Genomic DNA, 18,935 nt, shown 5'->3' with positions numbered 1-18,935 from the left:
TTGAGTTAGGTGAAGTGTTTTTAGCATGATCCATGAAAGAAAAATCAATTGATTAGATTGTGTTAAAATTAAAAAATTCTGTACTTCAAAAACCATCATTAAGAAAATGAAATGATAAGTCATAGATTGAAAGAAAATATGTATGCCCACTCCACCACCTCCACCAAATGTCCACTTCCTAATCCCCAGAATTTATGAATTTATTATCTTACATGGCAAAGGGACTCTACAGATGTAATTAAGGTTAAAGATCTCGAGATGTAGAGATTATCCTGTATTATCTAGGTTGGCATAGTCCAGTCATATGAGTTCTTAAAAGAGGAGAATCTTTCCTGGCTATATAGTGAGGGAGAGATTTGATGAGAAAGGATCAGAAAGTTGCAACATGGAAAAGACTCAACCTATTGGTGATGATGTGGCTTCGAAGAAGGAGGAAGGGGACCAAGAACCAAGAAACACCGTGGCCTCTAGAACTAGGGACAGCCCTCAGTTTACAACCAGCAAGAACACAGGGACCTTGGTCCTACAACGCAAGGTACTGAATTCCACCAACAATGGGTTCTCCCCTACAACCTCCAGAAAGGAGTGAAGCTGCTGACACCTAGATTTTACCCCAGTAAGACCCCTACTGAACTTTTAACCTATAGATCAGTAAAAAATAAATGTGTGTTGTTTAAACTAAACTTGTGGTAATTTATTATCAAAGCAATAGAAAAACTAATACAATATGAAAACAAATATCTAATAAGTATCTGTATCCACAATATATAAAGGATTCTGATGACTCAAGAGGGCAAACAACCTAATTTTTTAAATGGACAAAACTTTAATGGTTATTTCACCAAAGAGGATATACAAATGGCTAATAAGCATGTGAAAAGATGTTTAACACCATTAGTCATTAAGGAAATGCAAATTCAAACCACAATGAATGTATAGGCAGATTCTAATCAACCTCATTTCTGAGACTAAAGTACAAAAATCTCACCCTCTCTTGCTCTCTCACTTCCTCACTCTGATGACAGCCAGCTGCCCTTTGGTGAAGCCCATGTGACAAAGAGCTGAAGGAGGCTTTCAGCCAACAGCCCGAGAGGAACTGAGGCCCTCAGTTTAATGGGCCATAAGGAACGGAATCCTGCAGACACCCACAGGAGCTTGGAAGAAGATCCTCTCTCCCAGTCTAGCCTTGAGATGAATACAGCTCCCACAGCACCTGAATGTAACGTTATGTGAAATCCTAAACCAGAGGATTTAGCTAACCATGCCCAGATTCCTGACCCACAGAAACTGTAACCTTTAAAAAATGTTTGACTTTAAGCAGCTAAATTTTGGGGGAATTTGTTATGCAGCTATATATAACTAATACAGACCCCTAAAATGACTATCATAGAAAAGACATCAATATCAAATGTTGGTGATGATGTGGAGTAACTGGAACCCTGAGAATGTCAAACAGCACATCAGCTTTAGAAATCAGTTTGACAGTTTCTTAAAAAGATAGCATACACCCTTGGTCGGCAAACTGCGGCTCGCAAGCCACATTCGGCTCTTTGGCCCCTTGAGTGTGGCTCTTCCACAAAATACCACGTGGGGGCGCGCGTACACTGCGACTGAAACTTCGTGGCCCAAGCGCAGAAGTCGGTTTTCGGCCTGGGCGAGTCTATTTTGAAGAAGTACTGGTGATATTTGGCTCTGTTGACTAATGAGTTTGCTGACCACTGGCATAAACTTATTGTTCAACCCAGCAATTTTACTCCTAGGAATCCACCCAAGAGAAATGAAAACATATAGCTATATAAAACTTATATGAATATTCATAGCAGCATTATTCATAAGAACTCAAAACTGGAAACAATCTGAATATCCATCAGTTGATGAATAGATAAAGAAAATGTGGCATAGCCATACAATGGAACACTACTCAGCAATAAAAGGAACAAGCTACTGATACCTGCTACAGATGAGCCTCAAAAACATTACGCTAACTGAAAGAAGCTAGATGCAAAAGATTACCTATTGTATGATGCTGTTTATAGTATAGGTCCAGAAAAGACAAATGGATAGAGATGGAAAGATCTGTGGTTGCCTAAGGCTGGTGGCTAGCTGCAAAAAGTCATGAAGGCACTTTTTGTAGTAGTGAACAAGTCCTAAGACTGATTTATGGAGACGGTTGCATAACTTTATAAGGTAAATTATGCCTCATTAAAGTTGTTAAAAAATTCCTAGAAAACATAAGACCTTTATGAAGATAATATAATATTTTATTGAAGAACATAAAATAAGACCTTAATTAGGAGAGAGAGCCAATGATATAATATTTAAAGCATAAAAATATTTCCATATATGTACATTATATATAAATTTCTAATCAGAACCCTTATTGTTATATTTTTTAAAAATAACTCAATAGAATGATTCTTAAAGTTTGCATAAAAGAATAAATATATGCCTAGCTGGTGTGGCTCAGTGGTTGAGCGTTAACCCATGAACCAGGAGGTCATGATTCAATTCCAAGTCAGGGCACATGCCCAGGTGGCAGGCTTGATCCCCATTAGGGGAAGTGCAGGAGGCAGCCCATAGATGATTATCGATCTCTCCCTCTCTGAAATCAATAAAAACATATGGATAGAGAATAAATTACATTATCAAAACTGTTTTCTAAAACAGTATACCATAAACTGCTTTCTAAAAAGTACCATCATCTCTTCAAGAATAAAACATCATATCAAAAATGTACACTTTGGTTAAACATAAAACCTACCAAACCTCATAGGAATGTGAGCCTGTCTGGCATTCCTGTGTTACTATGTGTCCAACAGAGAGCAAGTACGGTTGGGATGTAATCACGTCCACTTGGAAGTATATCTGTGAAGCATTGTATAATTTCAACTTTTTTTTTTAACATAGGAAGGGAGACTATTTTAATGCTTGATTACTACATAGAGCTGAAAAGAATGGATTTTATTTTATCTTTAAAATATATTTTTATTGATTTCAGAGAGGAAGGGAGAGGGAGAGAGAGATAAAAACATCAATGAGAGAGAATCATTGATTGGCTGCCTCCTGCATGTCCCCCACTGGGGATCAACCTGGACATGTGCCCTGAGCGGGAATCAAACTGTGACCTCCTGGTTCATAGGTTGATGCTCAATCACTGAGCTGGCTGGGCAAGAATGAATTTTTAAATTGATGCTTTACCAGATGATGTTAAGAATAGGATTCAGGAAAGGCAGGAAAGACAGCAGTTAGCAGCATGTAGTCCCTATTCACACTACTATTGTTGGAAAAACATGAACTCTACCCAACAGGCTACCAGTTACTTGCCCATTTACCCAATGAGTTAGCCCAATCCTCAAGCTTTGGAAAGGCAAGTTCAGCAGAGAAGGATGGAAACCTTTCCAGGGCCTGATTTAATTTCTGGTGGCCCAAAAGGAAGACAAGAGTGGACAGTAAGGAGAGGACAAGTGTGTGGAGGAACCAAGAGGATTGAGGGAAGAGGGATGAGCTGTCAGTGTTGTAGTATAAATAGGGGACTGATGCAATCTATGCCCAGTACAGGCCTAGCCTGGGATATCTTACAGCGATCTCTGTCCTTGTGACATTGCCACTGTTTCCACCACAACGGGCTGATTCTCAACTCCATAGGACACATCAGAATTATTTGAGGAGTTTGAAAAGGTTAGATGCCCAGGCTCCACCATAGACTCAGCTAAGTGTCTTTAAAGGTAGGCATGAGTATTTTTTTAAACAATTCAACTGTTGATTGTGAGGTGTAGCTTCTGGGAGGTCCAAGAGCAGAGTGTTATGCCAGCCACTGTACCAAGGACAGTTACAGCTCCTGGCAAGTTTACTCTGAGACAGAGATTGAAAAGGAAAGAGAAGAAGAAGAAAAAAAAAAAAGGACAAGAAAAAATAAAAGCAAAGCCTGCTTCGTTGTGTACAGTAAATATTGCTGATCAGCATAAGCCTGTTACCCTGGGGATACTTAGAACCTCTCAGGCTGCCAGTGGGCATCCTGGGAGCTTCCCACGGTACTTGTCCCAACCAGCCTAGGGCCAAGAGAAGTGTACCCACTGGAGAGGCTGGGATCAGAGCACCATCATAGATCACTTTTCCCCCATACCATTTCCCATCCCTTTCTTGTTGTAGCTGTAACTGAAGGATGTTGTTACCTTAACATTTCAGTTTATTACTACAAAATATATTCAGAATTTCCCCTTTGGGTCTATAGGTCTGATGTTTTCAAAGTGTACGTCTTACACACTTGGTAGTTTTAGAGTCCTGGTAGTTTTAAAGTCATTCAACTGTACCTACATAATAAGAGAAGCAAGTGTGAGCAATCCAGCACTAGCGTTCGCTGCATAGGAAAATGGGTAAGAGAAGAACTGATTTCTGATTCAAAAGTGCTTATGATCAAATTATTTCCATTTTTTTTCTTAATTCTTCAAGGTTTTCTAAGGCATAATATTAAATTTTTGATTTTGTTTTAAAAAAGTGAACCACGCTCCTAATGGAAGAAAAGGGGGCAATTATTTTCCCTCTTTCCTTTCCGGTAAACTTACAGGAAGAGATTTTTTTTTTTTCTGCCTAGGATGAAGAGACAGCGCGCCCTTTATAGAAATGGTTTCCTAAGGCATAAAGGACTCTCTCTTCTCTCATTCTGATAAACAGTAAGCTGTGTCTATCACAGCAGCTCTGTAGAGAGCAGACAGAACTGTACCTTCCCAGGCTTGCGGGAGGCACCCACAGAAGTTGGGCAGTACCTCCAAGGGAAGTTAAATTTAGACACGTGCTTAGGCCTCCTACGTAAGGCAGTCACTCTGCTCCTGTGAAATAAGTTTATATAAATGTTCATAGAGAGTAAAAATAAATTACAAAGAGCAAAAGATAAAGTGAAGAGAAAGACATATGGAACCACTAAGATTTTTTTAAAGCCACAAAATCAAAATGAACAAAAAGACCAAGGTCTTTAGGCAGAATTAGAATTGTTAAAAATGGCTAACACAGCCCAGTGCGGTCACAGGACCAGGGGTCATTACAGGGACAAAAGCAGAGCATTAGGTTCCTGTGTGGAGGCTCCCAGTCTGATGTCCCCTGTGCCCATCTTTGAATAACACACATTTTCAGCTTCATGCCAGAAATATGCACGTGGTAATCAGGAGTTCTCACTCCATTTGGGTAAAAGCAGGCTACAGGCCAAATGCAAGTGCAAATAAATAGCATTTTACAGGACCCTGCTCTCCCCAGTGTAGCCAAAGCAATCTGGCTTGGTCAAGTAAATCTGAATTGCTCTGCTAAATCTATTGCACGGCAGTAGTCTGAGAGGCTTCATATAAAAGAGTATTAAGATGCATGAAGCTAATTAACTTTCACAGTTAAATCTCCAGGATACACGTTAAATTTGTAGAGAAATTTGCAGCAACTTCCCAAATCACATTTTTAGATACATGCTAACCTTCTACAATCCCCTCCCACACATAACTGGTTCCAAAACTGCTGATTGCAATATTGCCCTTGGAAATTCCCTTCTCTCTCTCCTTTCCTATTGGATGTGGAAACTAAATACGTGCTGTTAACCTTTTCCTTTTATTTGTTTAAGTCAATATTTCAGAAGTGGGGTTGGGGGTAAGGATGGGGGTGGAAATAGGCTGAATTAATAGAATATTTTTACAAATGGGAAAAGGAAACAAAAATTTTACATGTATCCTAAAATTGAGATATGATTCACATACCATAAAAGTCACCATCTAAAGTTTACAATTCAGTGGTTTTTTAGTATATTCACAAGGTGTGCAACATACATGTATGTATTTTAACCATGCCTTTCGTAACTGATTTACAAATATCTTTGAGACTGCTGGTAGTGTTTGCATGCCAGGTGTAAAAAGTCAAAACTAGGAAAAGTTATCTCCATTCTTCCCCTTGTTCTCTTACACCAGTTGTTCTCAAAGTGTGAGCCCAAGAACACAGCATCAGCATCACCTAAGAACTTGTTAGAGATGCAAATTCTTGGGCCCCACCTCAGACATACTGAGTCAGAAAGTAGTGAGGGGGTCCTACAGTCTCTTTTAACAGACCGTCCCAGTGATTCTGATGCACAATAAAGTTTGAGAACCATTCCTCTAGATCAAGACAATGGTACCAGCTTCACATAACTATAGATTTGTATTAATATATTTTATTATTGATATATCTTATTGTTAACATATTTTATAATATCTCTTATAAACTATCAATATATATTTTTATAATACAGTTTTATGGAGTCTTTTCTTCAAATCAACCCATCAATTTTGTTCTGCCAAATAACCACATACTATATTTAAAGAAAAAAAAAAGAGAGAGAGAAAATTGAGGAAACATAAAAAGAAAGGAAAAGCATAAGACCTTAAATGAAAATGAAAGGCAAAATAAATAAGCCTAGCTAAACTTCGCATTTGGTAAGATAATAACTGGCAAATGTAGATAAGATTCTCTGAGCTAGACCTTCATTAATCTATCCTATTTTTCTACTTTGTCTCTCTAGCATTTACCTATTACAAAGCAGCAGCAGTAAATTATAGAATTCTAGTGAAACTCATTTTTAAAAATAGAAAGAAATTGCCCTGGCTGGTTTTGCTCAGTGGCTAGAGCATCGGCCTATGAACAGAAGGGTCCGGGTTCAATTCCAGTCAAGGGCACAAGCCCGGGTTGTGGGCTCGATCCCCAGTTGGGGGCGTGCAGGAGGCAGCCGATCAATAATTCTTTCTCATCATTGATGTTTATATCTCTCTCTCCCTCTCCCTTCCTCTCTGAAATCAATAAAAATTAAAAATCTATACATATAAAAGCCTAAGTGACTGTAATGACCAGAATGACCGGAATGATGAGAACAACTGGTTGCTATGATGCGCACTGACCACCAGGGGGCAGATGCTCAATGCAGGAAAGCTATCCAGTGTGCTCCCCTGGCCGGCCAACCTCTCATGGTCCCTCCCCCCAGTTGGCAGGCCCCCAGGCTGGAACAGGGAACCAGGGGTGGGTGAAAGTAGATGCAACCCCTTTCCCATGGGAGTCAAGGGCTAGCTCCCTCCTTGGGGCCAGCAGCCAACTTCCCATACCCCATCCCTTCCCCTGGCCAGCAGGCCCCGATTGGCCCACTGCCTGCCCGCTGCAGTGGTGGTGCAGTGGCGAGGGAAGGAGGGGAAAGGCGGGGAACCGCGCGGCGGGGGTGTGCCAACGATGGTGGCATCGGGGTCCAGTGTCCATTCCTTCCACTCCTGGCCCAGCGACTGTCGCCTCCTCTCTGGCCCGGCCCTGATCAGCGTGGCCCTGATCGGCCCTGATCGCCGGCTAGGCCTAGAGACCCCACTCACGCACAAATTTTGTGCACTGGGGCTCTAGTAAATAAATAAAATAAAATAAAATAAAAATAGAAAGAAAGAAAAAGTTCCAGAATTTTCCATAGGATTCTAAGCCCTAAACACTAAAAGAGACACAATGCAGGTCACAGCCAAAACAAAAAACTGGAGCCCACCCTGGCCAGTTGTTCAGTGTTTAGAGCGTTGGCCCTTGTACCGAAGGTCATTGGGTTCGATTCCCTGTCAAGAGCCTAAAGTCAGCCGCGGGCCGGATCCGGCCCGTTTGAAATGAATAAAACTAAAAAAAAAAAAAGACCGTACCCTTTTATGTAATGATGTTTACTTTGAATTTATATTAGTTCACACAAACACTCCATCCATGCTTTTGTTCCGGCCCTCCGGTCCAGTTTAAGAACCCATTGTGGCCCTCGGGTCAAAAAGTTTGCCCACCCCTGGCCTAAAGTGGAAATAATCTAAATATACATCAACTGACAAGTGAGTAAACAAATTGTGATATATCCATACTATAGATTACTACTTAGTAATTTAAAAGAGAAAATATTAATACATGAAACAATATGGATGAATCTCAAAAACATGGTAAGTGAAAGAAGTCAAATAAAAGATTGGATACTATATGTGTGATTCCATCTATGAGAAATTCTAAAAAAACAATACAGAAAGCAGGTGAGTGGCTGTCTGTGGGAGGGAATCTACTGGAAAGAGGCATGAGAATACTTCTTAGGGTGATAGAACTACATCTTTTTTATTGTGACTACATAACTAAACAACTACAAAATTTAATCTGTCTCTATATTTAAAATGGGAGAATTTTTGTGTGTGTAAATTATACCCCAATAAAGAAAAAAACAAAACAAAGAAAAGGTCATTTATAAAATTTGGGGGTAAAAACTAACTTGTTTTCATTTCTGCATATCTCCTTTAAATTTTTTGTCTGTATTCATACATATTTTATGTAGCTATAATTATAGAATATATGTAAGTTTATATTTTAGACACTTTTATACACAAATAATTTTACGTATTTCTAAATAGTATTCATGACTATAACTTAAAATAGTTATACATAATTTTCCAAAGCCCAGAATCATTTCCCCTACTGTTAACAGGTGAATTACCAAGTTTTAAAGCAGATGATTCCTCCTCAATATTTGGGTGCCATCAAGTGGACAAACTGTGTAATGTGACTGAGATTGAGTAGACTTTTATAAATTTTACAAATTAAAAAAAAAACACACACCTGTTTAAAACTTTTAATTTAAATTAATTTTGAAAATGAAATCAATTTTAAAAAATGAAAACAGACAATTTTATAAATGTACTAGACCATGATCCCCTTGAATCTAAGGAAATCAGTTCAGGAAAAGAACTCCCTGTTGAAATCGGGTTCTTTACAAACTAAGACCACGGGTGTAAATAACAGTCTATTTAAGCTCCCAACCAAAAAATAATTTAGGCACCTCCAAATGTAAATAGCCTTTGCTGCTGGCCAACCAGGTGACTGCCAACACAACAATAAGCCTCTCAGGAGGCACAATGAAGCCAGGGGTGAAAATGTGCTGAAGTCTGTCTGGAAGGCAGAGAAAGACAGCAGGAAACTCATTCCCATTTGGGCAAAGACTTGCAGATTCTCTTTATGAGTCACCAGTATTCTCCCCGCACAGACCCTGGCCTCTCCAGTTCAAGCTTTTCTTATGGCATTGACAGTAATTGGCTAGAGCCACAAAAAGAACGATTTTCAGAAAAGCGTTTGGTCCCTACCAGGGTCAGCAAAAGAATGATTTTTTCAAAAGAATGCCTTTGAATGACACCAAGCCATTGCCTGCCACCAAGTAGCGAGGTGAACGCCCTGCTCTGCCTATAACCAGCACTCTTTCCAATTATTTTTTCTAACACTCTGTAACCCTCTCCATCTTGCTGCCAACTTCCATACACTAAAAAGAAACAGCTAGAAAAGGAAAGAAAAACTCGAGGAGTGCCACACCAAAGAACTCTTAAAGGATGGCATGACTCCATACAGTGAGAAACCAATGAGAGAGAAAACATAGCTCACAGAAACGGAACCACGTTTTTATTGTGGTCAATTATAGAGCTTGTCTTCTATTTGCTGAAATGTTTATTTGCTTGTTTGTTTTAGTTTTAATTGTATTTCTTAATAGAAAATGCATTCATTTAATAAAAATTCAAAAGGTACAGAAGATTCTATATATATAAAAGCCCAAGCGACCATTACGACTGAACGACCAGCCAGAAGCTGTGCTGCGCACTAACCCAGACCTTGCTGCTGGGGTCCTGACAGCCCCAAATCTGGTTCACCCATACCCCGGACCCAGACAGGAGGGAGGAGGGAGCCCGATTCCTCATGGAATCAGCCGTTGGTTAGCTTGTTTCTGGGGCCAACCTCCCATGGTCTGTCCCCCCAGCAAGCTGGCCCCCCTATTGGCTCCAATCACCAGCCAGGCTGATGGACCCCATCCATGCATGAATTCATGCACCAGGCCTCTAGTAAACAATAAAAAGTCTCCTTCCAATTGTGTCTCTGGCTGACCAGCCCCATTCCCAGAGACAACCATTAGCCATTTCTTATGAATCCTTATGGAAATATTTTATACACAAACAGTTATATATATACATTCTTCCCATATAGGCATTCAATCCCATCCCCTCTTTCTTATTTCACAAATGGTAAACCACTATACACAATGATGCTTTTTACATTTAATAAACGATATCATGGCACTCATACCATGGCACTCAATACATAGTTTCTCATTCATTTTAAAGCTGTGTCATATTGCATCACTTGGATGTACCAGAAGATATTTAAGGAGTTTCTTAAGATAAACATTTAGCTTGTTTCCAATTTGGGGCTATTTTTATTATCTTCTTACCTAAAACTCTCTGGGCTAATTTGATTGCTTCTTCAACTGGGTCTGAGTTGACAATTTCATCTAGAATACCCAGCTTGAGTGCTTCATCTGCCAAAACATGTCTTCCTAAAACAAAACAAAACAAGTCACAGAACAATGTGAGATTAAAGCAAAAGCAGGGAGGGCCTCTGTTCTGAATATAAACCTATTGTTAAATAAAATAAATGACAGCTGTAGTAGAAAGATCACTGAAGGGGTAACCAGAAAATGTAGATTCAAGCTCCAGCACTATCTTTTACTATTTGTGTTACCATAAAGAACTGTTTAGGACTATAATTTCCTTGTTGATAAATGGGAATGATTATGTTTACGTTAGTAATTCTGAGTATTAAGTGAAAATAACATATTCTCTCTTTATTCTAGAAATAATATCTATAGAAGCACTTTATAAACTATAGATCTCTATATAAATATGAGATGATTGTTTTAAATTATAATCATAGAGGTAGTAGCAGAGTAGTACCAGTATCTCATATCATATGCACCAAAGGCTGTCATTGATTACACACACACACACACACACACACACACACATAAGACAGTGCCCGAAGATAAATATGGTTGGGCAGACAGAGGAAAAATGTATTAAGTTGACATTATATAAGTTATAATCAAAATTACACAGGCCCTAGTTGGTTGGGGTGTCATCCCGTATACCAGAAGGTGGTGAGTTCAATTCCTGGTCATGGCATATACCAAAGTTTCAGGTTCAATTCCTAGTCAGGGCAGTTGGTGGATGTTTCACTCTCATCTCTCTCTTCTCTCTCTCTCTCTCTCTCTCTCCCCCCCTCTCCCTCTCTCCCTCTCTCTCTCTCTCTCTCTCTCTCTCTCTCTCTCTCTCTCTCTTTTTCTCTCTCTCTCCCTCCCTCCCTCCCTCAACTCAATTTTAAAAAGTTACACAGGATAACTGGGGTGAACTTCCATCACTTTTTTTTTTTGGCTACCCAGAATCTTGATACCTCATTAATTTGTGGAATCACTATTGTCCGAGCTTTTGAGCCCTCAGACCCTAGGCAGCTAGGGTGTGTCCCATGACACCAAGGTTGGCGAATGGAGTGCTCTACTAAGCGTTTTTAGTCCAGGAGTTACTGACACTAAGCAACAGCAGCTGCTTAAATCTCATATCTCAGGTGGTACATCTGGTGTCTGGTGGTGGTGCCAGGAACATCCAGTGTCCAGTGGTGGCTCTGGCAGCCTCCAGTACAGAATGGTACCTCTAGGGGGTTCCAGAAGTTTGACATATTACTTGCTTTTCTGCCAATACCATCTTCCTTTTGAAAAGTGATCATCAAATCAGTATTGATGGCAACAATTTCACGGTCTTTGCTGCTCTCGTAGACAGTGTTGGTAGATGCCATCTCTGAGACAAACCCTCCATGCCTGGTTCTTTTTAGTGCTTCCAAGAGCTACAAATGGGTCTTGATCAGATCCCGTGGTCGGCAAACTGTGGCTTGCGAGCCATATGCGGCTCTTTGGCCCCTTGAATGTGGCTCTTCCTAAGCCTTAGGAGTACCCTAATTAAGTTAATAACAATGTACTTACCTATATAGTTTAAGTTTAAAAAATTTGGCTCTCAAAAGAAGTTTCAATCGTACTATTGATATTTGGCTCTGTTGACTAATGAGTTTGCCGACCACTGAGATAGACAGTTCAAAAACTTTTGGCATGGATTACTGTAACAGCAATATTTGGGCAGTTTTCTGGAAGTGCCTTTGAAAACAGGCTTCCAGATTTCCTCCTGGGGTGAGGAGGGTGGTGGGGAGTGGGTGAGAGGCTTCGGGGGTCAAGTCTCCTGTGTATAAAATCACTAGGGTGAGGGGTGAGTGAATCAGCTTCACCAGGGTAAGTGAAGAAAAAAAGAAGGAAGGAAGGAAGGAAGGGAGGGAGGGAGGGAGGGAGGGAGGACGGACGGGAACCTGAGCACTAAAGGGATCTTTGAGGCAACTAACCAGGGGTAACAAGAACTACCCACTGATGGACTGAAAATTCCTTTAGCTTTTTTTTTTTTAAATAATCCTCACTGGAAGATATTTTTTCCATTGATTTCTAGAGAGAGTGCAAGAGAGGGAGAAGGGGGGAGAGAGGAGTGAAATATCAACATGAGAAAGATACAGCGATTGATTCCCTCCCACACGCACCCCTACCGGCCGAGGTATGTGCCCTTGAGAGGGAATCAAACTTGAGACCCTTCGGTCCCCAGGCTGACGCTCTAACCGCTGAGCCAAACCAGCCAGGGCTCCTTCAGCTTTAATGATTTCTTTTGGGTGGATTTCACAAAAGCAGAGGAGAACCAACGCTCTACTGACAGAGTCAATGAGATTCCAGGTACTTCTATTCTGCCAAGGACCTAAGACCCAGCTCTGTATATACAACCCAAATTCTCAGGCTGAGATTTCAGCTTGTTTCTTCTTGTGCTTCCCTCAGTGTAGAGCACAACCACTGTCCAATGGGCTCTAATAAGAGCCCTGCCTAGAGCTACTATAAGGAGACTTCTCCCTGCTGGGTAATCTCAATTTTTTCCTATATTTTCCTGGCTTCTTTCCGACCTTTAGAAAAATGTTCCTCCATGGAACCCTTTCCCAATGTCATTTTAAAGTCCCCCTAAAATTGTACAGATTACTTAAAAAGATAGCTGTATAATTCTAATGTTAGCTTTCTTCTAATTCACTGTGACCTTTTCTACGCAAGTCAAAATCCATCATATTCTTACTGTTTTTATCTCTTCTCATCATGTTAAAAAGTGATATTTCTAAAAACTGCTGAACTTTGGAAAAGGCCAGTCATAGTTCACTTCATTTCTTTTTGTCAAATAAACCAGATTTCTTCCTGATTTTCCCCAAGATACTCTTGTCTTTCAGACTTAATACTGAAAACAGGGCCACAAATTCCTCAGTGTTTGCCCACATGCTTTAATTTCTGTAAACTTGGAATTTATAGACTCACTTCATTCTATAGTTGACCCTTGAACAACATGAGTTTGATCTGTGAGGGTCCACGTATATGCGGATTTTCTTCAACAAATACATTCAGTACTATAAATGTATTTTATCTTTCTTATGATTTTAATAACATTTTCTTCTCTCTCACCTGCTTTATTGTAAAAATACAGTATATAATACATATAATGCACAAAATATGTATTAATCAACTATATTATCGGTAAGGCTTCTGGTCAACAGCAGGCTACTAGTAGTTAAGTTTGGGGGGGGTGTCAAAAGTTACACATGGATTTTCAAGTGCATGGGGGTTGGCACCCTACATTGTTCACAGGTCAGCTATATTACAACTTCCTCCTAAATCTTATGCTTCTTTGCTTCCTTCCTATTTTGCGGAATAAACTCATGTTGGATTGTAAGCATCCTCTTATAAATTCTACATTGGATACTTAAAATAGTTCATTTTCTTAAATGTGTGCCTTTTCATACCATCACAAATTACAACAAATTTTAATTTATTGATGATAAGAAATTTAATAATTTTAAAGCATGGGGAGTTTTTCTAACTTCCCTTTCATATTCTATAAGAGGAGGAATTTGGATCCTGTATATAGTTTTGTATTGTGGTTTCCGTGTCCAAACATATGAATTTCGATTAACAGTTCTCAAACTTTTTAGTCTTAGGACCCCTTTGCATTCTTAAAAATCACAGAGCACTCCAAAGAGCTTCTGCTTACATGGGTTATTTCTATCAATAGTTACTGTATTAGAAATTAAAACTGAGAACTTTAAAAATGCTTTTTATTATATGTTAACATAAATAAATTTTTATGCAAAATAACTGTGTGTTCAAATTGTTAAAAATGTAGTGAGAAGAGTGTCATCTATAATAATAAAAGCGTAATATGCTAATTAGACCAGATGTCCTTCCGGACGACCTTCCGGCCAAAGCCAGGGCTGCAAGGGAAGCCTAGGTCCTGGGTGCCAGAGGGAAGCTGGTGCCGGCAGCCGGGGGAAGGAAGGCCTACTCTTGCACAAATTTCGTGCATCGGGCCTCTAGTTGCTATATATCTTTGCAGATTTCTTTCATCTATGGCTTAATAGAAGACCACTGGGTTCTCATATTCACTTCTGCATTCAATTTGTTCTGATGTGAGATGGCATACAATAAGCTCTGGAAAATTCCACCGTACACATGGGAGAGAATGAGAGTAGAAAAGGCAAGTAATGGCCTATGACTATGAAAATAGTTCTGACTTCATAGTGGTCTCAGCAATACCCATCAGTGCCTGAATCACACTTTAAGAACTCTTAATTTAGATGATCATTTTAAAGACTGCAGACCATCTTAATATATGAATGTTCCATACATTTAGCATTTATCTGTTGATGGAGTGATTGAAGTTATTTTGAAAGTAGCCTTTTGTTGGATTTTGTTCTTATCCTTAGGAAGGCTGCATGATTCTATTTCCTGAGAGTTTAAAATCTATACCAAAATGTATCAGGCATTGATATTGCTTCATCAGTTTTTCCAGGAAAATGGTGTGCTTACTAAAATACAATCTCTGATTCTAGTTCCTAACTGAAAAAATTCTTCTATTTTTCCCTTTGGTTATTTCTCACCTTCATGCTTCATGCTTTGGGAGCTCTTATTATTCATAACAGACCTCTATTACATACCCTCCATGTCTTCTACCTTCATTTACATTTTATGTATCTTTTTGTTAAATTCTTCTGAATTCTATAAATGTGTCTCTATTTATCCTCCATTTTGCTGATTCTGTTGTCTGTTCTATGACATCTGTTTTTGTTGCTTCAAAAAGAAATAATTGTGGCTAATGTTTTGAATTGAAACAGGGTATTCCTGCCGAAACCGGTTTGGCTCAGTGGATAGAGCGTCGGCCTGCGGACTGAAGGGTCCCAGGTTCGATTCCGGTCAGGGGCATGTACCTGGGTTGCGGGCACATCCCCAGTGGGAGATGTGCGGGAGGCAGCTGATCGATGTTTCTAACTCTCTATCTCTCTCCCTTCCTCTCTGTAAAAAATCAATAAAATATATTTAAAAAAAAAAAAAGAAACAGGGTATTCCTGTTTAATAAACTATTTTCTTTCTTATTTTGTAATAATGTGAATTTTCTAAAATTCTTATTTTTTAAAATCTGTTTCAGCAGGCTCACATTTATGCTTCATTTTTATGCCACAATATTTCCATAGGCTTTAGATTTGGGGTTTAGTTTTGAGATTTCGGTTTGTCTGGTTCTTTTGTTTTGATCATGAAATGAAATTTGCTGATACTTACTATTCCTGCCTAGGAGCCCTGGGTGTAGAACTTACCCTCAACACCTTGTTAAAATATAGAGAAACCTCACCTATACCTAAAGGCAGGCAGGATAAAAGTGCCACTCCCTGGGTGTTCTAGATAATAAGAGGAGTCTCATCAAAGTCTAGAGATCTGGGGGCATCCCCGTACCATGAATCATCACAAAGAATCCCATCAGGGCTGGGAATCAGCTCTAAGAGAATAGAGGTTTGGCTTTCTGTGCTGTTCCGTGAACGAGGAGGACAGGACCTAGAAAGTAAACGCAGAAAGAACAGGGCACTGCAGTTCTTGTCACCTGATTGGACAGAGAACATCAGAGAATGAACTGCAATGTGTTCAAGCACATCTTTTGTGATCACTGCTAAAGATGCAGTTGTTTTCAGCTGGCACTTTAAGGGACTTGTGGAGAAGCAATAGTTGGTGCTGCCATCGATCCACTTTCCAGAATTACCTCTCTTATGAATTTCAGAAGATCAGAATATGTTTACTTATTAATTTAATCCAAATCTATTTGCTTATTAATTTTGTATGGGATCAGCTCCTGCAACACTTGTAGGTGTTTTTTCCCCTCCATCAGTAAGGAATCTTTACCTTTTAGTGACAATTATTTTTAACATCCATTCTTAGTAAAAAAAAAATTTCCAAACAAAGAAAGACTTTTAGTATCATCATTATTTACAGCTACTGTACGGGTTTCCTATTGCTGCTATAACAGATTACCACAAACACATAGCATCAGAAGACAACACACATGTGTGATCTTAGCTTAGGACGTCAGAAGTCTAAAAGAGCTCAGCAGAACGAACCGCGTTCCTTCTGGAGGCTTTAAGGAAGAATCGCTTTCTTGTCCTTTCCAGCCTCTAGACTCGCAGCGGTTCTCAACCTGTGGGTCGTGAACAATGAAAATACTTTCTGCATATCAGATATTTACATTACGATTCATAACAGTAGCAAAATTACAATTATGAAGTAGCAACGAAAATAATTTTATGGTTGGGGGTCACCACAGCATGAGGAACTGTATTAAAGGGTTGCGGCATTAGGAAGGTTGAGAACCACTGCTCTAGAGGCGGCCTACACTTCTTGGCTTGTGGCCTTTCCTCCATCTACAAAGGTACCCGTGTAGTAGCTGCTCTCCTCTCTGACCTCTTGGCTCCCTCTTCTAAGGATTCTTGTGATAAATTCGACCCACCTGGAAAATAAAAACTAATCTTCCACTAAAGATCCCTAATTCAATTACATTAGTACCTTTTTTAAAAAATATGTATTTGTATTGATTTTAGAGAGGAAGGGAGAGGGAGAAAGAGATAGAAACATCAATGATGAGAGAGAATCACTGATCCACTGCCTCCTGCACACCTCACACTGGGGATCGAGCCCACAACCTGGGCATGTGCCCTGACCGGGAAATGAACCCTAACCTCCTGTTTCATAGGTCTATGCTCAACCACTGAGCTATGCTGGCCAGGCTACATTAGTACCTTTTTAATGTAAGGTAACATATTCACAGGTTCTGGGGATTAGGACGTGAGTATCTTTGGGGGGTTATTATTCTGCTCCCCACAGTTACCATTTAGAAAAATCTTCTACGTGACAGAAGCATGTCATGTAACTTCATTGTTCCTCAGAATTGCTTTGTTTTACTGATGAGAAAACGGAGGCTGAGAGTTCAGAAGACCTCACTCCTAAATCCAGGCCAGTCTATTCAACTGTCTACTTGACATCTCCACTTGCTTGTCTACCAGGCCGGCAGACCCCGCTCCCAATTGGGGAGGGGGGGGGGGTGATCGGGGGCTGGGCCGGCTGGGGGGAGGGGGCGTAGAAGGTTGGGGGGGCCGACTGGAGGGAGGGGCAGTTGGCCACCAAAGTGCGCATCATAGCAACCAGTCGTTCTGGTCATTCCAGTCGTTCTAGCGTTCTGGTTGCTTGGCTTTTATATATATAGATGGTGACTGTCATTGTTTTCTCCATATAATCTCCATGAAGGCAGAAATATTTGTTGCATTGATTCACTGCTCCAGGCTTAATGCCTAGAACAAGGCCTGCCATATGAGAGAAGATTAATAATAGTTGCTGGATGAATGAATAAAATTTAACTTGTATAAGGCATATTGTTTGACTGTAGTAGAACTGGTGTTCAAACTCAGGTCTTTGATTCTAAAACACCTTCTTGAAGTCTATTACCAATATCCTCATCTTATTTTTTATTGCCCCTCATCTTATTTTTACTAAAATCTCCTCTTAACTAAGAGGACAGATAGGAGAATAATAATATATAGCTGAAACTTATGAAGTCATTACCATGTCTAGGACTGTTCTAAGCACACTGTATTAACTTATCTTTACCACACTGTAAAGATGGCAGATACTATTATTACCCACATTTATAAGAAAACTATGGCACAAAAAGGCAAAGTGACTGACCCAAGGTCTCATAATTATTTATACCTGTTTAGAGTAAATAGTTGTATATGTTCTTTCTTCCAACCTTATCTCAACTGAAAATATCTTTATGTATCTTATGGTATTGTGTAAATTTAGGGTCTCTAAATGTTTTCCAGAGTTTCAATATTTACATTCCCTATTAAAAGAGAACAAATTTATAGTTAATACTTTGGAAATGAAAAATTCAGTCATTTCCACTCTAAAACTTGAAATCTTTCCTGGAAAATTCTGGTTTTAGTTCCAGTTTATAATACAATTTATAAATTAGATCTGAATATAATATACCCTATGTGAACAAAAGTGTCTATGAGTAGACACTGGAACTATAATAAAACCCTCATTGCCCTAGCTGGTTTGGTTCAGTGGTTAGAGCATTAGCCTGTGGACTGAAGGGTCACAGGTTTGACTCTGGTCAAGGGCACCTGCCAAGGTAGTGGGCTCAATCCCCAGTAGGGGGTGTGCAGGAGGCAGCCAATCAATGATTCTCTCTCAGCAATGATGTTTCTATCCCCCTCTCTCTCTCCCTTCCTCTCTGAAATCAATAAAAAATGTATATTTTTTAAAAAAAACCCTCATTGAGTGGATTAAAAAAACTGTGGTACATCTACACAATGGAATACTACACTGCTGTAAAAAGAAAGAACACTTACCATTCGAAACAGCATGGATGGACCTGGAGAGCATTATGCTAAGTGAACTAAGCCAGCTGAAGAAAGATATCACATGATCTCACTCATTTGTGGAATATAGTGAACAACATAAACTGATGAACAAAAACAGATCCAGAGACATAGAAGCATCAAACAGACCATCAAACCTCAGAGGGAAGGTAGGGGAGAGTGGGGGTAAGGGGGCGAGATCAAACAAAGGACTTGTATGCATGCATATCAGCATAACCGAATGGACAGAGACAACAGGGGGTGAGGGCATGTGTGGGGGCGGG

General features: G+C 39.7%; 1 protein-coding gene across 3 annotated transcripts in view; it reads right to left on the bottom strand.

The window, feature by feature from the left end:
• EHHADH (enoyl-CoA hydratase and 3-hydroxyacyl CoA dehydrogenase) overlaps positions 1–18,935 on the bottom strand; it is a 43,162-nt gene that overhangs the window by 10,436 nt on the left and 13,791 nt on the right. For all 3 annotated transcript variants that reach the window (XM_023750595.1, XM_006084829.3, XM_023750596.1), the window contains one exon: positions 10,253–10,357. In XM_023750595.1, coding sequence (XP_023606363.1) covers positions 10,253–10,357 — 105 coding nt within the window. The remainder of the gene's footprint in view (positions 1–10,252; positions 10,358–18,935) is intronic.

The sequence above is a fragment of the Myotis lucifugus genome, unplaced genomic scaffold, assembly GCF_000147115.1.
Source record: "Myotis lucifugus unplaced genomic scaffold, Myoluc2.0 scaffold_14, whole genome shotgun sequence".
NCBI classification, from domain to species: Eukaryota; Metazoa; Chordata; class Mammalia; order Chiroptera; family Vespertilionidae; genus Myotis; species Myotis lucifugus.
Note: the sequence above shows the minus strand (reverse complement) of the source record. Positions and strands in the feature narration are given on the sequence as shown.